Genomic DNA, 26481 nt, shown 5'->3' with positions numbered 1-26481 from the left:
ATATATATATATATATATATATACATATATATATATATATACATTTTATTTAATTTTTAAATGTATTTTTTTTATTTTAATTTAAAAATCATTTTCCTTCCATATTGGAATCTTTTTCTGCTTCTTGTTCATCAGATCCTGATGAAATAAATCATGGTTTCTTGTAGCAAAATGAATAACTGCAGAAAGGTTCCTGTGGTGTGAATACTTTGGGTCACGTTGTGTCGGTTCTCTCTGACCCGACAGGAGCTGACGGAGCGGCTCCAGCGGCTGCAGGTGGAGCGGGAGAGCCTGGAGTCCAAGATGGAGGCGGAGAAGCACGTGATGCGAGCGCAGCTGCGGGACCTGATGGAGAAGCACCAGGTGGAGCTGCAGCGGCTGAGCGCGCAGCATCAGGACCAGATGGAGCGACTGCAGACGGAGCTGCTGGGGCAGCTGGAGGAGCGCCGCACAGCCTCGCCTGCAGCGGCGCCACCTGTCTGCCAGGAGGCCTCAGGAAGCGGGAACCTGCCGACGGATCCGGCCTCCGTCCAGAGGATGGCGGAGCTGGAAGGTTGGATTCATTTAACTAGTGATCTGGAACATCTCTGGTTGGTTTCATGGTTTCTGTTAGTTTAATTAGTTTTCTGTTTTCTTTCAGCTCAAGCAAAGCAAAAAACGGAAGAGGCCAGCAGGTCAGAGGCCAAGTTCCTGAAAATAAAAGCTTGGTCCAAGTCTCGGATCCGACAGTTGGAAGAGGAGCTGAAGAAAAGCCAGGTGAGGTTTAACGCTTCCTCTGCAGCAGCTGCAGTGAAACTCGTTTCAATGAGGCGATTTCAAGGTTTGGAAATTTCTGTTCAGCTGAGCAATAAAGTATAATCCAAAAGTGAGTAAAGCCTAAAGTTGAAAAATATTATTTACAGCTGAAACCAGATATTTCAAACGTCTAATAAAACACAAAGGCACATTTTTCTCACCAACTGAAGTTAAATCAAACTCAACTTTTATTGTTTCAAGTCAGTCAGAATTTCCAAAATGATTTGTATTTTCTAAATGCCAGAGAAAGTAGCAGGAACATTTTCATAGATATTTAGCATGTTGTGTTTAAGCATTTGAGCAGGAAAATCATTTAGCTCAACAGTTTGTTTTAATGTAATGAACATGTTTTATTACTGATGGATCAATGACTTATTCTGTGTCAATGAACTAAAGGTTGAATAAGGTAATAAATGCTCACAGCCATCACCATCCATGATAACTCGGGTACATTTTGAATTAATGAGTTACAACGATATTTAATTTCCCTTTGGGGTTTTATATGTTAAAGTTCTTGAAATTGGGGGATTTGTTGAATTGTTTTTGTTCTCAGACCAATCAGGTGTGTGAGACATTTCAAAACGAAAAAATATTATATTTTAGTTTGTTTATCTTGTCCCTGGTGTAGAATGTATAATCCTATCACGAGACATTATTAACTTAAACTAAGTCATTGGGAATTGAAGATGTTTTTTAGTTCATTTGTTTTGTTTTCATTCCCAAAGTTTGGAGGAGGAAAAACTTCAAACTTACCTTTAAACTGCTTGAAAATTGATTAAATGTTTCTGTGGATAAATGTGTGAACTGTAAAACGGAGCAGATGGAAATAAAACGTTTTCTGCTTCCTGTAAGGCTGGCGTTGCTCCTCCGGACCTGACGGCGCTCCGGGGTCGGATCACGGCTCTGGAGGAGGAGCGGGAGGAAAACCAGTGGAAGGTGGATCAGTACGAGGAGCTGAGGGCGAAGAGCGGTAAGGAGAGCGGACCCGGTGATTTTCCTCTGACTGGAGGCCGTGAACATCTGGCCGTTTCCCGTCAGAAATGCTGGAGGCGAAGCTGGTGTTGTACGAGGAGCAGCAGAGGACGCTGCAGGCCGAGCTGGAGCAGTTCACCAAGAGGGCGGCCTCCCAGGTCGGCACCGCTACCCCCGCCTTCACCCGCCGAATCCCGACCCGCTCCTCACCGGGTCTGCCCTCTGTCTGCAGGCCAGCGAGTCCGGCAGCGCCGACGACACCCAGAGCAAGGTGCTGGAGTGGCAGGAGATGGTGGCGGAGGCGGCGAGCGCCCGGGACCGAGCCCGGGAGGAACGGGAGGAGAGGGCGGCCATGGCGCTGCGGATCAGCCACATGGAGGAGGAGCGAGAGGGTGAGATGGCAGCTGCAGGATAGGAACCAGAACCGGATCCTTCTGCTGATCCGCTCACCTCATGCACACCTAACCTGCTCCGTCATCCGTCATAACGCAGCAACTCACATTTTTATTTTAGTCTCATTCACCTCTACAAAGCACATCACACTAAATCTGGCCCGCCAAAGCTGTTATGTTTTTATTTACTTATTTATTTTTATCCTGGTAAAATGGATAAAAATCCATTTTATCCATTTTAATTGAGAGGTTTATTAATGAAAAGCCTCCCTGATAAGGACTCCTCTCTGTCAGAGTCCTGACCAACAAATTCAACACAGAAGCACAGACACCAGTCAGTCCATCCAGTTTTTTGAAGAAATTTATGCAAAAAATCAGCAGATTATTTATGTCAGTAATGCATAATTGTGAGATTTTTGCAATTTATTTTTTTTGCAAAAATTGCCTTAAATTATTTTGTTCAGAGCTGAAACTGTTTATAGGATTCATTGTGATTAAATGATTATAGAAATAATTGTCTAATTCAGTAAGCGATTAATCGTTAACTCAAATACACAGACTTTGAAAAAAGCCAAAAATTGTAAAAAAAAATATAATATAATATAAATATAAAGACTGTAAATGTGTTTTATCCAAAGTTCCTCCAGTTTGAGCTTCAACTGGCATCTTTTGTAATCCAATTATTAATTGGTTAATCTGAAAATTAATTGATTTACAACTGATCAAGTGTTCACTAAAGGAAATGCTATTATTTTAGACAATAGAATGTTTATTTTCTTATTTTAATAAAGGAATTGTTTATTTTCCTCTTTTGGTGTATTTCTAATTTTGAGTTAAAAGTTCTGCAGAATGTGGCAATTTCTTTATCTGATTAATCGTCCGAATAATTGATAGAATCGATTCCTTAAATATTTGGTAGTTGCAGCTCGAAATGGGTTTAAGTGATGCTAACTCCCTCCTGTAGGTGGCAGTATTTCAGCTGTTTCAGTCTAAATTAAATTTCTAAATTAACGCCACGAAACTTGTGATTTGCCAAAAATCACAAAAACAGTTGTGAAATCCTTGATGGACTGATCAGTGTGAAAAGATGCTAAATATGATTTAATTTTAAGAAGTACTTAATGAAAAAACATCTATTTATTAATATTTAAACAGTTTAATCTTGGGTTTTATCAAAACGTTGTGACACAGCCGGCCCTTTAAGAACATTCATGACCTTGATTTGACCCAAAGCGAGGATGAGTTTGACCCCTGCAGGTCCGTTCTGGCTGCAGCCATCGTGTCTCAGTGAGCCCAGAGTCTGTGGAGTGTTTTTGTGTTTCTTGCCCTCTGTTGTCTGACTGAACATCATTTCTGTTTCTTTATTTCCCCTGTCGTCTCCGCCATCATGTGGGGGATCTGAGTTAGCGTGCGCTGCCTCCCGCCTCACTCTCCAGCGCCCTGCTCCGGGGATGGGAGCAGCCACTCAGAGCGGTTTCCCATCAGTTTTGTGCATGCAGGCTCCTCCACACCTGCAGCGCAGCTCCGGCTCCCTGCACTGCCTGGGGCTCCTCTCAGCTTTACGGGGTTGAGCTTCACCCAGTGCAGAGACGGGCCGCGCTGCAGAGTCTGTCGTTTAGTTTCCCTCTGTTTTTACTCCATTCCCCCTCTCTTCTTGTCCTCTGTGCCAGTTTTTCTGTTTGTCCGGACTCTAATGGTTGCGCTGCAGCAGTGTGTCCTGGTCTCACTAACTGAGGAGTAAAATGCTTCAGACGGAGATCCTTCACTCTCATCCTTACTAACAGGCAGATTGGTGTTTAACTGACGCATTATCAGTTACTGAAAATATTAACTGATATAAAAATAATTAAGAGTAAGAGGTCACTGGTTGTAAAATTACTGCATCATTTAAGTGCAGTTGGGGCGTCTGCTCTAACACACAGACTCTGCCTTCAAAGACTTTTTTTACACTTCGGATACTGTATTTAATGTATCTTTTTGTTAATCTGTGTGACAGACCAACACAAATACATTATTTCCACCTTTTTTACATGTAAAAATCAGAAAAGTGTCTCATGTATTTACATTCTCCCCCCTTTACTCCAATAACCTTCAAGAAAATCTTTGCAACCATCAGAAATTACAAAATTATTGAAAGATCTACGCAGAACCAAACAGATTGAGATCCAAAACTTATTCTCACATTATTATAACTTTACTCTCATAATAATCCAACCTTATTTTAGTATTATAACTTTATTCTCATAATATTACAACTTTATTTTAGTATTACAACTTCATTCTTGTGATAATCCAACCTTATTCAAATAACATTATGACTTCATTCTCATAATATTTCAATTTGATTTGGGGAAAAATATGCAAAGCTGCTGCATCCATCCAATGGTGGTTCTTGAACATAAAAGCACTCCACACTTTTCAGATTTTTATTGTGAATTAATTGGAAGCTTTGTATCATTTTTCTTTCCTTTTGAAAAATCTGCATTCATTTGTGTTGGTCAGTCACATAAAACCCCCTGAGATAAACTGGAGTTGGGTTGAAGTCGGTTCTGACTCTGAGCAGGACGCAGACTGAATCGCTTTACCTCATCGGATTTCGGGAACTTTTCCATCTCTTCCTAACTCTGCTTGTTGTGCACACACTAATCAGGCTGAACACACTGTGTCCCCTCTCTGCCTCACCCTCTGCTTGGAGCTGCCCTCCACCTTTCCTCCCCTCCACCCTACCAAGCAGCCTGTCTGCACAAAACGGATGGGACCGTCTGCGGCGGTCGGTTCGGACGCCGCCCTGCTCCCGTCCTGAGGAAGCCTCTCAGATCTGCGCAGATTTCACGTTTCAGCGCTGAAGCGTTGGCTTTTAAGTGTGACTCATAAAGATGGGCTCTGTCCTTCCTCCCTCTGCCACTCGTACACCCGTCTCCCACATGTTTGAATGCTGTTTTCCTTTGCAATGCAAATTAGGTGTGCATGGCTTTGAGCGTTGTCTCTTCATGAAGTGTTGCAGACATAGAAATCCATATTTTTCTCCATCCCTGATTCTTTCACCTCTCCTCCAGCTCCACTCCTCTTTGCTCAGTGTTTCCACTCTTAGAAAAAGCTTTTTCTGTGTGTGATTTCCATATTCTTCACCACCAACACCGTCCACATCGTCACGCTTCTGCTCATCTGTCCAGTCCACCCTAATGTTCACTTCCATCCACAAACTCGCCTCCCCCCTTTCCCCTGTGGCACAAAACTGATTGAGGATGACTGGTTCTTTCCTGGCTGCTCCGATCCAGCTCTGGCCACCCGGCAGCAGGAGTTGGAGGAGGAGCTGGCTCAGGCTCGGGGGCTGGCCCGACCCGGGGCCAAGAAGCTGCTAGCTCCGGCCCATCGAAGCCTGCAGGTTGGTGCCAACTCCATTTATTGTAGAGTTTTTCTTGCCTTTGATTTTAAATCATTCTTTCTGATTTATAAAACTTTTAAACATTAAATAATGGCTAATTGTTTATGAAAATGAAATTTAATACATAAAATTTTAATACACTGTAATTGTGTGTTTAGAAATGTTTTTTCTTGCCTTTTGATTTTTTTGTTCATTAATAATTATCTAATCTTTAAAATTAAATGATTAAATGTTTAAGACAATAAAATTAAAAGTATTAGAAATATATTATTTTAAAATAAATAATTGTCAGCCATAATTATTTATTTTAAAGTAATATATTTTTATTGTTGTTTATTTATTTCAAAGGGGCGATGAACATCACGTAACATGCCAGTTAACCATAAAGCCTAGTTTTCATCTGTAGTTTCATCAGTAAACCTGCAGGGACGACCAGGTGTCATGAAGTATTAATATCATCAGACATTAATACTCATGTTGGATTTCTTTTCATCTTGGAGGGGCAGTATTATGTATTTTCCAGGCAGATAGTTTATTTTATAGCACAATCAAGTAACTGCAGTATGTTACACACACGGCCGCTCTGTTAACCCTTTAGCAACGATTTTCCCAGCGTTGCTCTGAGAAGCAGCTCCTTTAATGACCTTCTAAGATTTAAATCTGATCAGATGAATGGATTAACTAATTCTGCAACAGCTGGAAACACAACAGAGAAGTTGGTGAAGCAACAGTTTGGGAAGGGTCAAAGGTCATCTCCAGATTGCCTCTTAACGCAAAATCGATTATTCCCCAAAGGAAAACCTCTCAGACAGCCGCCAGTCTTCTCAGGAGTGGATGTCCCTCCACCATCTCTCATGCTACAGGCCTCAGTTAGCACAATCAAGGTCAAAGGTCATGACTCTGAGCCAATATGGCTGCTCGAACGGGTAAAAGGAGAAGGCCTGTCTAGAAGCAAGATGGCAGCAGATTTAGCTTGGCAAAGCTGCATCTGGATGAAGGACGTGTTGGACCGAACCCAGCAGATCAGCCTAAACTCATTATGATCTATGGAGCACGGTGGTGGAGGGTGGATGGTGTGGGCTTGCTTTGCAGCCAGAGAGTGGATTTTTAATGTAAATATCGTGTTTTTAGGAGGATTTTGAGTTCGACGGACAGGCGTCCTTCCAGAACCCGGGCAGCACCTCGGAGAGCACGACCCCGATGGAGGGGGAGAACATGGGAGGTTGGTGGCCCGAGTACAGTTCTCCTGACACAGGTGTGAGACCCACCAGGCAGCTTTCTGCCGGCATGCACTCAGTCACCTGCACTGTGGGAAGCTTCAGGTCCTTTGGGTTGTTTTGTTTTCTCCATAACACCATGTTGGATGACTGGCTGTTCATTCCCGTCTGGCCTGGTAAAAACCACTGGGATCTCTGGTTAAAACCACTGGGATCTCTGGTAAAAGCCACTGGGATCTCTGGTAAAAACCACTGGGATCTCTGGTTAAAACCACTGGGATCTCTGGTAAAAACCACTGGGATCTCTGGTTTTTGTGTGTTTGGTTTCCAGAGCTCTGCTGTGGCAGCCGGCCCAGTCGTCTGTGCCTCATCATATCGTCACTTTTAGGATTTTAATTTGTCAGACATGTGCATGCTGGTTGAGCTGGCTAGTGTTTGCCTGTGTGTCTCATTAAGGCTTTCAGTTTCAGTGACATCGTTGTGAATGTGGGTTTAAACATGTCGTCCAGCTGCTGTAAGTTTGGTGTTTTTTGGTGTTTCTGCACGATGTTCTCCCATTTTGTTCCTAACGTTTCTCCTTCACCTGCTTCGGGTTTATTTTACTCACCAATCCAAACATTGCATCAGTTTTTATCTGCAGATGGTCGATTACAGAAAATGCATTTTCAACACCAGATTCTTAGTAGATGTCTTAGATTGAAAACTGATGTAATCTTTGGTGATTTAAAAGGAACAAACTGAAATGTTGTTTTCTTCACCCTGAATAAAACATGTTCATCCCACTATGCTGACATTCTTTACCCTTTTAAAATCAAAGTGGTAATATTGATGTTCATTAATAAGCAATTATTAAATAAACAGTATTTATTATTGTTTTCTCACCCTTATACATTTTATTTGTGATTTATTTAATTAGCAAAATTAAATAAATGTTTTGAAAATAATATTTGATAGTTGTTTTAAACATTTTTTAAATAACTAATTATTTATTATAAAACTAATATTTTTTTTCTTCTTTTGGTTTTAATTTTTTAATTACGGTTTATAAAAATAAAATTTAAAGTATTAGAAAATAGGTATGTAATTATAATGTATTTAAAACCTATTTTTAAATTTACCTTGTATATTTTAAATTAAGTTTTAAAATCAAATCATTAATGTTTGTAAAAATAAGTTAAAATATTAGAATATCGATCATTTTTAAATAACACGTTATTTCTATTTTTAAATGTTTTTTTATTATGAAATTTGACCCCCTTCAAAACTAGATTACGCCTCAAAGGGTTTTCCTGAAACAAATATTTTAAAATTTCCTGCACATTTCTTTTCTACCATTTCGAATATAATCTCAGTAAATGAAGTTTTCGTTCTCCTGGTTACATTTCTACCTGTGTCTCCTGGCGGTTGCAGATGGATTGCGCTCCGTCGTGGAGGAGCTGGAGCTTGAGAGGAACCAGCTGCAGGAGCAGATCCTGAGCCTGGAGGAGCGGTGCCAGGACCTGGAGGACCGGCTGCAGCTGCAGGCCCGGATAGAGGCGCTGCAGGTACGCTCCTGCTCCCCGCATCGCAGCGATGCCTCTAACAACCGCTCACCTTCTTAAAGACCGCCTTAACACTGGGGCGATGTAACCGTCCCTCTGATGAATAAGTTGGTGAAATGACGAGTGAACTGCATGTTAAACCCTTCTAACACAGGTGACGTTTGATGTAGATGAAGAAGAGCAGCCATGTTGGGTCTCTCAGGTGTGTTGGGTCGCTCATGTTTGGTGTGCGCTGGAGGCACCTCTGGCGGTGGTGGTGGCTAACGGTGTGGTTGGCGTGCTTGGTTAACCACAGACATGCAGCGCTGACTCACTCGGTGTCACGTCTTCATTACTGAACGTTGAAATGTGGCACAGGGTGGAAATGATGTTCTCCACAAATCCTGCTTCAACCAAACTACAAGCACATTTACAAAGCAAATATCAGAAAAGGGAAATGTGGGTTTCATACCTGGAACAGGTTACAAACAAACTTCACTGTGTTTCTCTAGGACTGAATATGATAAACCAACACAGCAGTGGATCATTGTAAAGGGGAAGGAAAGTTATGGTTTCTAAATGTGGCGACAGCTTTGGGTGGGGTTCCCCACGTTGGGCGCCATTTATGTAGGAACTGAAAACACACACTGCTAAAACATAATTAACCATTTTTCATATGATGGGGCACCGCAAGGAACTCAGAGGTACAGACCAGAAAAATCCGTCTAAAGTTAAATATTTTGATCTGTTAACTGAGTTAAAATTTTATTCTAAGACTCAGAATTACCTTCATGCAAACTGTATAAAAACACAGATAAATACTTAGAAATAACTTAGTTTCTCCCAAACTGCAGCAGATTGAAGTAAAGTTTCTTATTGTGCCACTAAAGTATCAGATGGTTGAATAAAACTAAATGAGATCCTTTATTTCTTACTCTTTATGCTTCAACATGTTGGCCCAAATTCAACATTAAAGTCCAGTTTGCCTTCCTTTGTAAACGTAAACAGCTGCTGTACTTCAGGTCTGTTTGCTGTGCTGAAATTAAGATCCTGTGATCTTTATCGTAATTTGACCGTTTTGTTTCTGTCACCACAGAATGAGACGGAGAAACTGCAGAGCCAGCTGGCCGGCGTGCGCAGTCAGCACAGCAGAGACACCGAGAAACACCAGCTGCTGGTCAACAGCCTCACCGAGCAGCTCAAAGGGTAACGTGCTGCTGACGGGTCACGTTTCACTTAGAAAATCATACAACTGCTTCCCATAGGCCATGGGCTGGTGTCACATTGAATAAAAATAGTTCAGGTTTATGTTGCTACTATAATTACTCCAGGAAGACAGAATGACCGTAAAGAGTGAGTTTTTTGTCTGTGCAGACTGACTGACACCCAGGAGAGCCTGGAAAGTTCCCTGGTTGAGAAGGAGAACACGTTGGCCAAGACGTCTGAGAAGCTGGAGCTCATCGACAGCCTGAGAGAAACGCTGAGCCAGAGGGAGATCCAGGTCAAAGAGCTCTCCGACAAACTCCTGCAGACCGACCACAGCGTGAGAACCCGAGCTTTGCTTTACCTCTCAGGAACCCAGGCGTCTCCTCAGCCTTCATGTCTGGATTCGTTCTTACAGCTGGAAAACGTGACGAAGAGATGCAGCAGCTCGGAGAAGCAGTGCTCCGACCTGAAATCTGAGGCTGCAGACCTGACGCAGAAGCTGAGTGCGCTGAAGGAGAAGGTGTGTCCAGCAGAGCGAAAAGCCCTCCATGCTTACTGACCACCCTGATGTGTCTCAATCAGTTCATCTTTCTTTGCAGCTGCACCATTTCATGCTGGGACGTTTAGGAAAGTCCAGTTTGAGTATTTTCCTCTGCGGCACGGCCGTTGGTTCTGTCTTCAGCTCAGGCCTCAGTGTGTCTGTGGTTCTCAGACTGAGATGATTATTTCCTGCTGAAAGGCCCAACGAGCCATCATCAGCCTCCTGCCAGATTTTTTATTAATGTTTATGATAAGAAGCCCGCAGCATCACGGGTCCTCCTGGAGTTTTAGATCTTTGTCTCTACATGTTTACGTTTGTTATGGTTGGTCGGAAACGTTCTTTTCTTTTTTTTTCTTGCATTCCGGTCTGTTTTGGCAAATCTACAAAATTCAGTTTTAAATTTACAATAACATAAATATCAGTTTGTTTTCTAAAATAGCCATGTTTCACTGAAACATGGCTATTTTTTTTTCACACTTGGTTATTTTTGGAGTTTTTAATAAAATGATTGCGTTTCCGTGGCTCTCTGGTGAAACGGTTTGGACACGATGACTGTTGTCATGGCGACATGGTGACCCCAACATGTCGGTCTGCAGTTTCAGCTTTAAACTCTCTGATTATTCCTCATCTTGTAGATTTGGACAGATTTTCCAGGAGGAATTTTCTTGTCGTCGTTTCCAGACTAAAGCTGATCCAAACACGCTTTGCTTGATTAAAATGTTTTCCAGTCTTTCCCATTTTTAAGAAAGCTTCAAATCTTATTCATGATCTAGAAAAACAGGAAATTAATAGTTTAAGTAAACTTTATATCATGATTATTGCTTCACTCATAAATTACGATTCTCTAAACTTTTCGATGTGAAATGATGCAGCTGCTTAAAAGATGCGTTTAATTTCACAAAACCTTTCTGGGCTTCCAGTGTGGATAGAGATGTAATTTAGCACAAATAATCTGCTAATTTTGGTGTTTCTGTGTCATTTCTTGATCATAATAACTTATTTTGAAAACTATTTTCAGGCCCAAAAGCAAGAGGTTACCATAGAAACGCTGCAGACGGAGCTGGACCAGACCAGTGAGGAGCTGGACAAGCTGAACTCGGCTCACCTGGAAGAGCGAGCCCAGCTGATCCACGACCTCCAGAGCCGCGAACGGGAAATCGACAGTCTGAAGGATGTTCTGCTGGAGAAGGACAGAGAGATATCCAGCCTGGCCGGGAACATGGCCGAGTACGCCGAGCAGCTCAGCGTGCTGAAGCAGGAGGTCAAGGAGAAAGAGGAGAGCCTGGTCCAGGTGGAGAACGCTCTGAGGAAGGCTGAGCGGGAAGCTACGGTCATCAGGGACTCTCAGAACTCCGACCAGCAAACCCTGAACGGCAGAATCACAGAGCTGATGGGGAAGCTGAAGGATGCCGAGGCGGAGCTGGAGAAAACCAAGGAGGAAGGAGAGTCCAAGGCGGCCGAGGCGGAGCACCTGCTGAAGCAGGCCGAAGGCGACAAGAAAACCATCCAGGAGCTGCGAGGACACATCCAGAAGCTGAACGTGAGCCAAAGGAATCATCTCTCTGAATGTGAGACTCACATCTCCTCCCTGAAGGAGCAGCTTACCGTTTCAGCACAAAGGCTGCAGGAGTCCGAAGGAAAGATCCTGCAGCTTCAGGACGAAAACACGACCAGAGAAAAACTGCAGCAGGAGCTGAAGGATAAGGAACAGATCCAGGAAAGGGAGCTGAAATCCTCTAAAGACGAGCAAAACAAACTTTTAGCTCAGGTGGAGAAATACGGCAACCAGGTTGAGACATTATCCAGGAGATTAGAGGAGAAACTTGAGGCAATAAGATCTCTGGAAGATCAAATCAGGGCAGCAGATAAACTGGTGGAAGAGGAGAGGCAGAAGTTTGACTCAGAGAAGGTTCGGTTGAACAATGAGATCCAGAATCAATCTGAAGGCATCTCCAAAGTCCAGGAGGTCTTAAGAAGCACAGAGACCCAAAAACAAGAGCTGGAGGTAAAACTTAAAGGGCTGAACGAAGAGCTGGAGCTTCAGAGACGCCAAACAGACGAGCTCCGTGAAAGAGTTACAGCTGCTCTTCAACTCAACGGCAGTCTGGAGGAACAGCTTCAGGTCATCACCGAACACAGAGACAAGCTGCAGCTGGAGGCCAGCGAACGCATCAGAGCCGTTTCAGAAGCTACAGCCGAGAGGGATTCCCTCCACACCCGAATATCTGCACTGGAGACGCAGCTTTCTGACAGCAACAGAGTCATTCAAGGGCTGCAGAGAGAGAGAGAGGATTTAAACCAAGTCATAGAGCAAAGCAACAACTCCAACTCAGAGCTCCTGCTGGAGAAAACCAACAAATGCAGCCGTCTGCTGGAGGCGCTCAGGGAGAAGGAGGAGGAGGCGACCCGGATGAGGCTGCAGGTGGAGAAAACGGAGCGGACCGCCGCTGACCTTCAGTCCAAAACCGAAACGCAGCAAAGTCTGCTGACGCAGCTGGAGGAGACGCTGACTCTGCTTCGAGAACAAGAGTCCAGTTTGAAGTCTGGGCTGATGGAGACGGACCGGATGCTGAAACAGAAGGAAGAGGAAGAGACCCGGCTGAAAGCTGAAGCTGGATCCCTGAAGGAAGAGCTTTCTGAGCTGAAGCAGCGACTTGAAGAGCAGGAGGAAACGTGTCGAACACACAAAGACCAACTGAACGACAGAAACCAGGCGGTGAAGTCTCTGAACGACCAAGTTAACGTCTTCAGAGAAAATACCAGAAAACTGGAATCTGAGGCGGAGTCGAGGAAAACCAAGATGGATGATTTAAATTCCCACCTCCAGACTCTCACCGAGGAAAACCAGAACCTCCGCCTCGCCTGCGAGTCCAAAGAAAACGAGATTTCTCTACAAAGACGGACTGTTTCTGAGCTTACCCAACAACTGGAAGCATCTGCTGAGCAGAACTCCCAGATCAGGGCTCAGATTATCAATCTGACGGCTGATAACCAGAGATTACAGGAAGAGTTGGGGAAAAACATCCAGTTGGTTTCTGACTTAACAGCCGAGAAAAGTTTCCTCCAGGGAAAAGCTTCCAGCCTGGAAAACCAAATCCAAGACAATCAGAAAACCATCAGTGCTCAGACCGAAGAGAGAGAGGAGCTGAGGAAGATCCTGACAGAAAGCCAAGAGTCCAAGGCTGCAGGTCTGCTGGAGAAGACAAACGAATGCACTCGTCTGTCCAGAACGCTGCGAGAGGCGGAGGAACACCTCCAGAGTTTACAGGAGCAGGTCAGTCAGCTGAAAGACGCGGAGAAAACCGTCTCTGAGCAGAGAGCCCAGCTGGAGGCCCGGCAGGACCAGCTGCTGCAGCTGCAGGACACCGTGTCCATGCTGCAGGAGCAGGGCTCGGTTCTGAAGGCCGCGCTGATGGAGAAAGACTCGGCGCTCAACCAGACGGCAGAGGAACGTCGAGTTTATCAGAACGAGCTTCTGACTCAGAGAGAGCTGGCATCGAAGCTGCAGGAAGAAGCCGAGTCAGTCAGGAGAGAAACGTCTGAGATCCGACAGCAGCTGGAGCAGAAAGAGCAGGCCTTCCAGGAGGTCACTGAGCAGCTGCAGAGTCACAGGGAGGAGCTGAAGAAACGCAGCGAGTCGGTGTTTTCACTCAGCAGTCAGATCGGAGCCATGAACCAGAGCGCCGCAGAGATGGAGGCGGAGATCTCCAGTTTAAAAGCTTCTCTGCAGAAACTCTCTGCAGAGAATGAGCAGCAGCTGCAGCAGAGCAAAGCCGAGGTGACCGACCTGAGGGACAGCATGCAGGCGCTGACGGACCAGAACTGCAGGCTGAAGGCTGAGCTGCAGAAAATGGCGAATGAGCTGGAGCTCATCAGCAGGCTGAGAGCAGAAATCTCAGACAGAGAGAAGGAGCTCAGAGACGTCCAGTCAGAGGCGGAGACAATGAGATCCACCATGCAGGAAAAGGATGAAAACCTGGAGAAACTGCAAGTTTTTATCCAGCAGCAGGAGCAGCAGCTGAAGCAGGTCAAAGATCACAACGACACTCTGAAGAAACAGCTGTCAGAGCTGCAGGAGACCACCTCCAACCTCAGAGGTCAGGTAGAAACTCTGACCTCAGAGTCAGGCGCGCTGAAAGACGCCCTGGAGAAGAAGGAGCAGTCGAGCCTTGAGTATCAGAGTCACTCCACCGCCACCGTGGAGAACCTCAACTCACATCTGCAAGGCAAAGAGGCCGAGTGCCACAGCCTGAAAGAGAGGATATCTCACCTGGAGGAATCCGTCTCCAAGCTCAGCAGCTCCCTGCAGGTCCAGGCCTCTGAGGCGGAACGACTCAGGGCGGCTTTGGGAGAAAAAGACGCTGCCCTCCTGGAGCGATCCCGGTCTGAGGAGGAAGCTCAGAGGAGAGCCGACGAGGCTTCGCTCTTCAAGTCGCAGTTCATGGAAAGCACAGAGATGGCGTCCCAGCTGCAGAGTCAGAACCAGCTGCTGTCTGCCGAGTCTGAAAACCTGAAGAGGTCAGCAGAGGAGACGCAGCGCGCCTTCACCAACCTACAGGAAAAGTACGCCCAGTCCCTGGAGGAGCTGCAGGACGTCAGGAAACGCCTTGCTGAACGGACAGAGGAGGTCGACGACCTTCGAGCACAAATAGACGATTCCAGCAGAGGGCGCCAGACAGCAGAAACCACCGTGGAGACTCTGAGGACCGAAGTGTCTCTGATCAGGGACAAGCTGGACAGAAGCCAGGCCTTGAACTCCAGCCTGTCCCAAGAGAAAGAGGACGCCTTGGCATCCCATCAGGCAAGTGTAACTCAGCTGATGGTTGAAATAGAAAGACTTAAATCCCAACATCTTCAGGTCGCAGAGCAGATAAACGCTCTGACCGAGAACCTGGAGCAGAGAGAGATGGCTCTTCACGCAATAAACAACCAGTACGGCGCTCAGGCCAAGCAGGCGGCCCAGCTGCTCTCAGAGATGCAGAAACTGGAAGAGCGCAACAAGAGTCTGAGCGAGGAGCTACGGCTGTCCGGGGAGGAGCACCGCAAGCTGCAGGCGGAGAAGGAAGAGCTGGAGCAGAGCCGGCATCGGGAGCTGCAGGAAAAGCAGAGCCTACAAGCCAAGGTTAGTGCCAAAGACCAAGAGCTGTCTCTGTTGAAAGAAAACATACAAAAAATAGAGCAGATTCTGCAGGACTCTGAGAAGGAGTGGCTGTCGCTGCTGGACAGGGAGAAGCAGGACAAGAGTCTGCTCACAGAACAGTTAGAACGTCTCAAAACTGAAATGAAATCCAAAGATGTTAAAGTTAATGCTTTGAAGGAAGACTTAGACGGTTTGCAGGACAGACTAGCAGAGGCGTCAGCTGCAGTCATGCAAGGTTCAGACCAGCTGAGCACTAAAGAGCTGGAGGCGTCGGCATCCAGAGTCCAGCTGGAGGGAGTTCTGGCTTCCATCCAGGAGAGGGAGGAAGAGAACCGGAGCCTGCAGCAGTCGCTGTCGGCTGCAGAAGACGAGCTACGAAGAATTCTGAAAAACAACAATGAAACGAACTCTACTGGTAGATCTGCTGCAGTAAACCAAGAAGAATCATCACTGCAAGACCTGATAAAGACGGTACACCAGAGTCATCAAGCTGAGATAAACGCTGTGAAGAGAGACCTGGCTGAAACTGCTGCTCAGCTGCAGAATCAAAGGAGCAGCCAAGAGAAGGAACAGGAAGCTCTGGAGAATTTACAGGCTCAGCTTCATGCAGAGCTGCAGAAGAACTCGTCCTTAGATGAGCAGATGAGCTGCATGAGCCTCCAGGTCAGCCAGCAGAAGGAGCTGCTCTCCTCGCTCAGCCAGCAGCTGAAGGATAAAGACGCCTCCATCGCTCAGGTCATCGAGGCCGCCTCCAACGAGAGGCTGAAGCTGGTTGAGGAAAACGCCTCCCTGTCAGCGCAGCTGGAGAACATGGAGCGTGCTCAGCAGGAGATTTCTCTGCAGCTACAGGAACAGCTTTCATGTTTTCAGACGGAGAACTCTGAGAAGCTTCAGCTCGCAAAGGAAACAGAGGATCTGCAGAAGGAGCTCGCTGCTGCATCCAAAGAGAAGGAGGCCATGAAGAAGAAACTTCAGGCTGCTCTGGTTGTGAGGAAAGATCTGCTGAAAAGGATCGATGAGTACGAGAAGCAAAAGGAAGAAGGAGAGAACAATAAAATTTATGTTTTGCAGGAAAAACTGAATGAAATGAAACAAACGTATGAAGAAAAAATTTCTGTTCTTGATGCGGAGATACTTGAACACAAAGCAGTTGGTGAAAGGGCTGCAGAGCAATTACAGTCTGAAAAACAGCTGCTGCAGAGCACATTAATGCAAAAAGAGGAGAGCTTGTGTGACGCTTTAGAAAAAGTCAAGGAGAAAAACTCTGTCATTGAGGAGCTTCAGTCCAGAGCAGAAAACATCGAACGAGATAAAAACAATTTGATTCAGAAACTGGAGGAGCTTCAGAACGAAATGAAGACATTCCAGGACGAGCTGAAGGTCAAGTCTTCCTCCGCTGCTGCAGACCTGGAGATGGAGCTGGCTCAGATGAAGCAAGAAAAAGCTGCTCTGCAGAAAAAGGCCCAGGCTGCACTGCTGGCACGCAAGAAGGCTCAGGAAAATGAGAAGAAACTTACTGAAGAGCTGTCTGAGCTGAAGGAGAAGCACAAGGCTCTCTTAGTTCAACACCAGCTGCAGGCAGAGGAGCTGGAGGAGCTCCATAAAACCTCTGCATCTTATCTAGACGAAGCAAACTCCTTACGACGGCTCATGGAGGAGAAGGACAAATCTCTGCAAGACGTCAAAGTGTCTCTGCAAACGGAGTTGGAAACCATCAGGTCCAGATTTGACAGCATTTCTCTTGAAATGGCTGATAAAAACGAAGCTTTTGCTCAGATAGAAGAAAGAGAAGCTGCTTTAAAGTCGACTTTGCAGAGCGTTCAGAGCGACCTGGAGAAAACTCAGGCAGAAGTAGAACAGAAAACCCAGGAGATGGAGAAATATCAAGCTGGGCATCAGGAGAATCAGGAGTTATTGGGTAGAACTGTGACTTTAGAGAACCAACTCCAGGAAGAGAAGCAAGCAAACCAGGAAAAGCTTCACATGTTAATGAAAGAAAGGGAAGCCATGTTGGAGCAAAGCAACCAGCTGAGAACACAACTGGATGAAGCAGCTGGTTTGATTTCACAGAAATCTTCAGAGTACTTAGCAATCCAAAAGAAGTTAACAGAGACGGAGCAAGAAAAAGAAGTTTTGGTCAAAGAAACTGAAAAGGTGAAGCTAAACTTCACAGAAATCCAACAAGAAATGGAGTTGTTGAAGGAGGATAAAGAAAACTTGGACAGGTTAATCAGTGAGCTGAAAGGTGAAATGGCTGCACTGAAGCAGCGGAACGTAAAGGAGGAGAAAGATGAAGTCAACAGAGACCAGGTTGCTTCCTCTTGCAAGTGTGCAGAAAACTTTGAAGTGAAACTGAAGGAGAAAGATGAAGCTTTGTCAGTTTCTCAGGCTCAAGTTTCAGAGAAAGATCAACTAATCACTTCACTGGAGCTGCAGCTGGTTCACCAAATCAAGATGCATGAAGTCACAGTTGAAAAAATGAGAACCGAAGCTGAGGGGCTTCAGAGATCCAAAGAAGATAACCAGACCAAACTTCTAACCAGGAAACTTCAAGCAGCTTTAGTTTCCAGAAAAGATCTGATGAAGGAAAACGCCTCGCTGAAGGAAGAAGTCGAGAAGTTGTCTGCTCAACAGGAAGCCAAGGAAGCAGAGTTCCTGGATCTGAAGTCATCCCTGTTGAAGCTGCAGCAACAGAACGTGGAGCAGGAAGGCTCTGTGTCATCCGTCCTCAAAGAAAGAGACGCGCTGGTCGCTGATGTTGATCGCATCCTGAACGACAACCGCAGCCTGTCTGCAGCCTGCGACAGTTTGAAGTTAACCATCGAGAGCATCACCCAGCAGAAACGGGCCTTCTCCTGCCAGCTCGAGTCGCTCAAAGACTCCCAAACCGAGGAGCTGACCAAATGGAAGTCAAAGCATGCCGAGCTGAAGCAAGAGTACGAGTCTCTGCTGCAAGCATACGAAAACGTGAGCAGTGAAATGGACAAGATGAGGCAGCTGTTGGAAGGAGCCAAGAGAGAGCGACAGGAAGCTCTGAAAAGAATCCACGACCAGGAGACCCAGAAGGAGATCCTGGAAAAACGAGCCCAAGAGGCGGAGGAGGAAAACGAGAGGATTAAAGAGAGGATGCACAAATTCTCCAAAGAGAAACGCCAGAAGATCGAGAACCTGGAGGAGGAGAATCAGAGTCTTCAAAAGCAACTCTCACAGCTCGATGGAAACCACGAGAAGGTGGTGTCTGAGCTAAGAGACAAAAACCAGGACCTGGAGGCAGAGATTTCCCAACTGGCAGAGAAACTCTCAGCGATTCAGGCAGAAAACACCCAGCTGGCTGAAAAATTAGAATCAGCGAGTTGTTCTCTGGAGGAGAAGCGCTTGGAATCAAACAACAACGCTAACAACATGCAGCTGAAGCTCGATGAAGCTCTCAGCTTGAATAACTCGCTGACGGCGCAAATTGAAGCACAAAAAACAGAACTGAGCGCACAGCTGGAAATAAGCAATCTGCTGCAGAAGGAGAAGGCGGATCTTTCTGAAAGACTGAAAGAAATCCAGAAGGAGCTGGAGCTGGAGCTGGGAAAGCGAGACGATGGGATCAAAGAGCTCCGAGACATTCTCAACAAGCACAGCCAGGAGACAATCAGTCTGAACGAGAAGGTCCGAATCCTGGAGGACGACAAGTCACTGCTGCAGGAGGAGCTCGAGAACACCCAGGAGATTTCGGACAAGGTGAAAAACGAGAACGAATATTTGGAAACTGTGATCCTGAAGAATTCAGAAAGAATTGATGAGTTGACAGAGTCCGTCAATGTCCTGCAAACCCAAAACGCTCAGCTGACGGCGCAGCTCGCATCGAGCAGGGAGACGAGCGATCAGGTCCGTCGAGAAAAAGAGCAGGAGCAGCTCAAGTTGGTCCGAGAGTTTGAGGAGAAACTCAAGACTGTTCAGAGAGGCAGCGAGGGATCCAAGAACGTGAAGAAGGAGCTGCAAGAGCTGCTCAAAGAAAAGCACCAGGAGATAAATCAGCTCCAACAAAACTGCATCAGGTACCAAGAGGTGATTCTGGATCTGGAAAACTCCCTGAAGAGCTCACAGTCAACCTGTGAACATTTGGAGAAAGAGCTGAAGAAGAACTCTGAGAAGATGTTGGCATCGGAGGAGAGTAGCAAGAGAGTCGAATCCGAGTCGGTAAAGATCAGGAAGCTTCTCCAGGAGGCAGAGGAAAAGATCACAAGTACCGAGTCTGAAAGGGAGCAGCTGGCTCTTCAGATATCCCAGAATGTTAAACAGATAGAGGAAACTAAATCATCACAACATACTGAAGAAACACAGAGACAATCCGTCATACAGAATCAGCTACAGCAACAAGTTGATGAGCTGAAGAATCTGAGAGAGAAGGAAAATGAAAGATTGGATGAACTGATCCAGGACTTGCACTCTAAAGATCTCCAGATAAACACTCTGAGGAGAGTGGTTGAGACCAGCGAAGCCAAGCTTTCTGCTCTGACTTCCACTCCTCATGGGGCTGACACCTCCAGACTCTGGGATGATTTGTTCCAGAAGAGCCTCCACCAGAAAGACAAGCAACTGCTGGAACAAGGGTCAACCATCACAAGGTTCCTGGAGGATCTGAGGAAGAAGGAAAAGGAAGTGAATGAACTTCGAGTGGCTAAACTAAGACTGGAAAGGACGTTGAATGAGTACTCAGTTGCTGCCGCTGCTCATCAGCGTCAGATGTTTATCGTAAGCGCAACCAATGCTGAAGTGAGTGAGAATTTGGAGCTCATGACTGTTCAGGTGAAGGAACTCAGTGGTCGAGTGGAAAGACTGGAGCAAGAGAAGAACGGCCTGAACCGACAGCTGGCAGAGCGAGAGGACGAGCTCTGCCAGCTGCAGCCTCGTCTTCAGCAGATGGAGAAGCTCAACGCTGACACAGAAGCTCAGCTGCACCTTTTACAAACCGAACGGGACAGAATTCAGGCCGACTTTGACAAGCAGCTGGGCATTGCACTTCAACTGAAAACACTCCTTCAGGGCAAAGATGCCGAGATCTCCTCCCTGCTTTCCTGCAAAGATGGCCAGATGTCCGGGTATCTGGAGCAACTCCAGGCTAACTATCGCAACCAGGTGTCTGTTTACGAAGACAGACTCACGTCGTCACGCTACCAAAGGGAGAGGCTGGACAAAGAGATAAGAGCAATTCAGGCGAAGGTCAAAAGTCTTGAAATTCAACTGAGCAGATCCATTCAAGAAAAGGAACAGATGGAGATGAAGATGGAGTCATTCAAGAACTCAATGGTGTCTTTACAGAGCGAACGGGAGCGGCTGATGTCCGAATACAGAGTACTAGAGGCAAAGAGTCAGTTGGGGCTGACGGATAAAGAAGGTTCCCCTGATGGTGAGGGCAGTGCAAGCAAAGGCTTTAAGCATGAAATCAGAAAGTTGCTGCATCAAATGGATGATCTGAACTCTGAGAACGCCATGCTCAGGGCTCAGCTGGTGCGCTACCGAGAGGATTTAAATCAGGTACTGTCCCTTAAAGACAACCAGGTGAAGGTTCTGCTTCAGAAGCAGCAGGATGTGATCAAAAACCTGGAGATCCAAAAGGCTTCCACTGAAAAGCTTCTCAGAGATTCTCGGCTGGAACTCCAAGAGAAACAGGAAGACAGTAATGCGATTAAAACGGAGAATGAAGAACTCAAGGGTAAAGTCTCCAAACTGGAAGCTGAAAGAGTGACAACTAATGAGGGCAGGGTCATTGCCAATTTACAGGATGCCGTGGCGGCCAAGGCCTCTGAATGTAGCGACCTCCAGCAGAAACTGCTCTCCCAGAAAGCATCGGTCGATGAGCTCAAAAGCAAAATGCAACAGTTGGAAGAAGAGACTGACAAAAAACTTGCTGAAGCTGAAGATAAATACAACAGTGAGCTGGACACCTTTGAGCGGGAGGTGGAGCTGATGAGAACCGAGCGTGAGACGGCAGATCAAAGAGTGGCGGAGCTCGCCAAAGATTTGCTGGATTTGGAGCAGCAGTTAGCTGAAGCTAAATCACAAAACAAAGACCTGAAGGCTCAGAATGAATCTCTGTGCAAAGCCATGGACGCTCTGCAGAATGACCGAGACCAGCTCATCGAGGACTTCAAGACCCTCAGGAACAGGTACGACGAAGAACTCCGGCAGAGTCAGGTGGCTCTGAACAAGGTTGAGCGCAGTCTGCAGGACGCGTCTTCAGACCTGGCCGGATATGCTAAAGAAAGAGACATCCTTATTCTCAAATTAAAAGCTATAGAGGGCAAAGATGCACACGAGGAGCTGAGCAAGTTGTTGGATGAACTGTCGAAGGCCCTGTCAGAGAAGGAACGAGAGCTGAAACAGGTGGTTCTGGAAAATGGCGCATTCAGCAGGCAGCTGTCTGCGTTCTCCAGATCCATGGCCAGCCTGCAGAACGATCGCGACCGGCTGATGGAGGAGCTGGCTGGTGCCAAAAGAGAGGCTGAATCCAAACAAGGGTCGAGTGCAGAGATGGTTCTCACCTCGATCATGGAAAAGGAAAAAGCCGTCGGTGCCTTCGAAGATGAGAATGATGGGCTGGTAAGTGGAGTCATCACCTTTATCGGTTTGACTGCTGGATGATTAGATGTTTATTAGATGTTGCTTAACTATTGGATCGGTGTGGGTTGCCTTTTGATTGGCTGTTGCTTGCCTGTTGGTTTTCTGTTGGTTGGTTTTGTGTTAATTGGTTGTCAGTTTTCTGTTGGTTGCCTGCTTTCATTGTGATGGTTGCCTGTTGGTTTTCTATTTGTTGCCTGTTGGTTTTCTATTTGTTGCCTGTTGGTTTTCTATTGGTTGCCTGTTGGTTTTCTATTGGTTGCCTGTTGGTTTTCTATTGGTTGCCTGTTGGTTTTCTAATAGTTGCCTGTTGGTTTTCTATTGGTTGGCTGTTGGTTTTGTTTTGGTTGGCTGTTTGTTTTCTGTTTGCTGCTTTTATATTGATTGCCTTTTTGTTTTTTGTTGGTTTCTTGCTAGTTTTACTTGATTGTTGGTTTTCTATTGGTTGGCTGCGTTCTGCTTCTTGCCTTCTCATTTTCAGTTTGTTGCTTGTTAACTAATGGTTGATGGATTTTCTGTTTAAAACATCGCATGCTGTCAAATGTTTTAAGTTGCCCTGATTTCAGTTCTATGTTGTCATATTTCTGCGTAGTTTGCTGATGATCTGTGACATGATTCTATGTCTGCAGGTGAAGGAAATGAAATCTGATGAGCTCCACCAGTCTACCAGCAGCTATCAGCAAAACACTGCACATCTGAGGTAAAACACCAAACTGCATATGGATCAAAATCCAATTTTAGAGGGATTTACGCCTGGACTGGAAAATGATTGGAGTGTTTTCATTTTAATCTGTTGTTTCTACATTCAGAAAGGCGTGAAAATAAATCATTCTGCTTCTTTGTAAAAACCATTTTTTTCTAACTTCATGACTTTTGTCAGTTACAGATATTAAGAATGATTTTTTATTTTGCTGTTTAGGTCTGAAGCTGAGAGGAAGGACACCCTGCCCATTAAAGTAAGCTGCTCTTCTAAAATATATTTCTATTTTTTTCACTTCATGCACTCTACATCAGTAGCTCTTCATTCGGTCACATGGTATATTAGAATATTTCACTGAACTATGAATGTTTTTCAATCATTTTTATCCTTTTCCTCTTGAGCTTTATGGGGTTTTTATTTACAGCTAATCTGGGACATTTAGTGACAATATGACTTAATATCTAGTAAAAACACCAAATAATCCAGTTTTTCATACAGAAGGAAACGGCTGCGCTGGCAGGCCAGAGCAGCCAGGAGGCAGCAGTGAGTCGGTTAGAAGCTGAGAAGATGCAGCTGTACAGAGACCTGCAGCGCTGCGTTTATGAGATCCAGCAGCGGGACCAGTACTTCCATCAGCTCAACACCAAGGTATGAAACAGCCCGGCTCCTCTGGAGGCCATTCACAGCTGCCAGTCGATCTTCTGAGCGATGACGTGCTTCTGATCCACCTTCGTCCCTCGTCTTCCTCTCTGAAGCTGCAGCAGGCGGTGGAGGAGAAAGCTGCGGTCGCAGGCCAGCTGAGGGCCGTTTCCCAAACGCTCAGGGACAGCCAGAACCGCTGCCACTGGCTGGAGAGTCAGATCCAGGGCCAGGTAGACCCTCCACAGCACCTGCAGCCTTCACTGGTGTCGATGCTGCTAGTTCCACACCAGATGGAGGCAAAAAGATTAAATCTGATCTTTTCTGCTTTGTTTGCTCCTTCTGTCCACAAACAAACTGGATTCTTGGGTTTTAAAACCTGATAAATTAAATAAACAAAACTCATCATGTTCTGTTTGCACCGTTTGACGCCATCAGGGCGGACATGTTGGATTAAAGCCTGGTGTTTGCACACAGCAGGGCTCGGCGGAAGTGGCTCCTGGAGCTCCTCAGGAGAGGAGCAGCGACTCCGTCAGCGAGGCGGCAGAGGCCAGTCAGCTCCGGGAGAGGTGACCACACCTTTCATCTCATCCTTATAACATCCTCCACTCATGAAATCAGTAAAATCAGTGAACCTGGATGGTGTGTGTGTGTGTGTGAGAGAAGGCTTGTGGAGGTGGAGCTGAGTCTGGCTGATGAACGAGCGAGGAGAGAGAGTGCAGAAGAGGCGCTGCGGCTGGCGGAGGACAGAGCGAAGAGGTGAGGCGTTCACAGACCTCTCACAGAGTCCGGCTGTGAAAAGCTGCAGCTTTAAAATGTGTTTCTGTTGCTCTGCACTGCATCCGGCCTGTCCAGGGACAATCAGAGGGACTTCAGCATCGAGATGGAAGCAGAGGAGGAGTGGGAAGCCCTGAGCCTCAACCCAAACCAGCCGCTCATAACACGGAAGGTCAGTAACACTCTAACACTCTTTAATTTAGTTTTCATTTTACTTATAACACCTTCCTGTTAAACACCAGCATGCTTAGGGAACCTTTCTGGGAGTCCTTGGTTGTTTCTACCAGCTGGAACTGAACGGTGCCCCCTACAGGCTATTAGTCAGATAAAACTGGCTGGTATTTTTCTGATAGTAAAAATAAAACAGACTAAGAGAATTTTAAATTATAAGAATAAAGTCATAATATAACCTGAGGAAAGTAGAAAAATTGAGAAAAAGTTGTTATTGTATTATTATGACTTTATTCTTGTTATTATAAATAAATTCTTAGCCTGGCTCTAATACTCCATCATAGCTTGAACATTATAAAACATGTCAAAATATAATATTACATTAAAGCTTGTGTTGATGGCTGGTATGAAAAGTAGAAAATAAATAGAGAAATAGAAACATAGACTAAATATGGCTTGCCATGTAACTGATTATATGACAACTGGGCTTGCCTTATTCCACTGTGGGAGCATTTAATTGTGAGTTTAGATTTCCAGACCAGCAGGTCGGGTCTTTACGCTCCGGTCTCATCCGGTCTGGCATCAGTTTGGTGTGGAGTTCTTCAGGTGGAGCTTCAGTGTGTTTTCCTGATGGATGGTTTGTCTCCCCCTACAGGTGAAAGGTGGCATGGTGGCGTGTCGCCGGTGGCTGAGGGGGCGGAGCCTCTACTTCTCCAGGCTGCTGACGGGTCGCGCTCGCTCTCGGTATTTCTTCCTGGCCTACCTGCTCACCATCCATGTGGTGGTCCTGATGTGCCTCAGCGGGGCCTGGTAGTGGACCCTCAGGGTCTCCTGCGGTTTAAACTGTGTTTCTGTGTTAAAACACTAAAACCAGCAGAGCTGCACGAGCTGCGGCTCCCTCTGGACTCCTGCAGGTCACAGGACACTTGCACTAATATTTAAACACCAGACAGCTGCACAGTTCCTGCAGCGGTTCTGGGTTTATCGTTTATCGTAGAGAGCGAAGCTGCAACCAGGCTTTTCTGTTAAACTGAGTTATTGAATGTCTGTGTGAAACAAGCCTTTAATCATGGCTCTCCTTTTGGTTTTCTTACAATTTAATAATCAGAGGAAGGAGCTGGAGTTCTTGAATAGTCGTAGTTTTAGGTTTTGTGTCTGAAAGGAGGCGGGATGATTAAACCTCGGTCTGGTCTCCGTTAACACTACTGAACGTCTCCGTTGCCTTCCGGAGCGAACACATCCTCACCCCCCGCTGCTTCACCCGCCCTGCCTCACGCCATGAGTTGCACATAATCAATCGTAATGCTGACTTCAACTATGCACTGATGGAAGCTCACAAGCACCGCTCCCTTTAAAGCCAAAGGCGGCAGAGAAACTGCGTCCATGGTAACGATGATGATGATGATGAGATGTCAATGTGTGCCATTTGAAATAATCTGCAGATATTTAAGATCCTCCTGTATTTATGAGTATCCAGAGCCTGGGCTGTACATGATGTATTTATGTTTGTATATTCCTCTGTACATTTTCCATGAAATCAGAAGTTTCCTGAAAGCAGATCGGATTACAGCTCCTAAACTGATCCGGTTTATGGGAAAGCTGCGGTTCTGCTGCGTAGTTGTAATTACTTGTATAAAAGTTTGAGGTTCCAACATGAAAACGGAACCGAATGTATTTATGGAAAAAGGTGAAACTACTGAAAAATGACATATTTTCTTTACTGCGTCTCTTTTTCCGAGTTGGCGACGCCTCAGAGGCTCGAGGTTAAACTTTGTGCAATAAAGTGACATTTTTCAGCTCATCCTTCATCATCTCAGAAAGACGTTAATAAAGTTCATCAGATCACTTCTCACCTGCTTCTTTCTCTGCTTTCAAGGTAAAGCCAATGTTGAGAAAAATGCTTGTTTTATAAACATGCACATCATTTTTCTGGTGTTTTTAGAGCAGGACATTTTCACTGTATAGTTATAAAAAGATAAACTTTTCTTCTTCTTTTGTGTTGGAGGAATGTGATGCTCATACTGTCCAGCAGAAGTGGGCGCATTTCAGCTGATGGATGAGCTGGGGGTTTTCTGCACCTTAGCATTTTTGCTAACATTTAGCATACTTGGTTTTTCCTAAATTACTTTTTCCAGATAAATTCAGAAGTACTAAATTAATCATCAGTTTTGTAAACATTCAGTTGAATAAAGCTCAACAAGACTAGATGTGATTGGTCGATGCAATGGCCCAACATAATGGTTGAGATTGGTCATTGTTTTCAGGTTTAGCACTTTAGCATAAGCTAAGCTATTGTTTATGATTAGTGCTTTAGTGCAGCTAACTAGTTAGCGGTGCCGTCTGGAGCAGGTTTGGTTGAATTGGACCCGTTTGTATTATCAACAGGTCTGATATGAGTTTGTGAATTACACTAAAAT

At 45.6% G+C, this 26481-nt stretch overlaps 1 protein-coding gene across 6 annotated transcripts in view; it reads left to right on the top strand.

Moving 5' to 3' along the window:
• LOC106963958 (golgin subfamily B member 1-like) overlaps positions 1–25916 on the top strand; it is a 37057-nt gene extending 11141 nt beyond the window's left edge. Inside the window, exons 10-30 of one of the 6 annotated variants that reach the window (XM_015059157.1) lie at positions 247–553; positions 641–756; positions 1648–1765; positions 1834–1925; positions 2000–2159; positions 5438–5544; positions 6676–6766; positions 8172–8305; positions 8457–8504; positions 9378–9487; positions 9656–9824; positions 9903–10007; positions 11047–21759; positions 22407–22477; positions 22697–22733; positions 22976–23125; positions 23233–23349; positions 23594–23685; positions 23783–23878; positions 23953–24065; positions 24720–25916. In XM_015059157.1, the coding sequence (XP_014914643.1) occupies positions 247–553; positions 641–756; positions 1648–1765; positions 1834–1925; positions 2000–2159; positions 5438–5544; positions 6676–6766; positions 8172–8305; positions 8457–8504; positions 9378–9487; positions 9656–9824; positions 9903–10007; positions 11047–21759; positions 22407–22477; positions 22697–22733; positions 22976–23125; positions 23233–23349; positions 23594–23685; positions 23783–23878; positions 23953–24065; positions 24720–25006 (13233 nt within the window). In that variant the 3' untranslated portion in view covers positions 25007–25916. Of the gene's footprint in view, positions 1–246; positions 554–640; positions 757–1647; positions 1766–1833; positions 1926–1999; positions 2160–5437; positions 5545–6675; positions 6800–8171; positions 8306–8456; positions 8505–9377; positions 9488–9655; positions 9825–9902; positions 10008–11046; positions 21760–22406; positions 22478–22696; positions 22734–22975; positions 23126–23232; positions 23350–23593; positions 23686–23782; positions 23879–23950; positions 24066–24719 lie in introns of all 6 variants that reach the window. The other 5 variants (XM_015059156.1, XM_015059155.1, XM_015059160.1 and 2 more) reach the window with 5 other exon arrangements.
• Positions 25917–26481: the final 565 nt, after the last annotated feature.

This window comes from Poecilia latipinna, unplaced genomic scaffold, assembly GCF_001443285.1.
Source record: "Poecilia latipinna isolate Pla-1442-1.1 unplaced genomic scaffold, P_latipinna-1.0 Scaffold1606, whole genome shotgun sequence".
Taxonomy (NCBI): domain Eukaryota; kingdom Metazoa; phylum Chordata; class Actinopteri; order Cyprinodontiformes; family Poeciliidae; genus Poecilia; species Poecilia latipinna.
The sequence above is the reverse complement of the archived record's forward strand: the minus strand, read 5'-3'. Positions and strand labels throughout refer to the sequence as shown.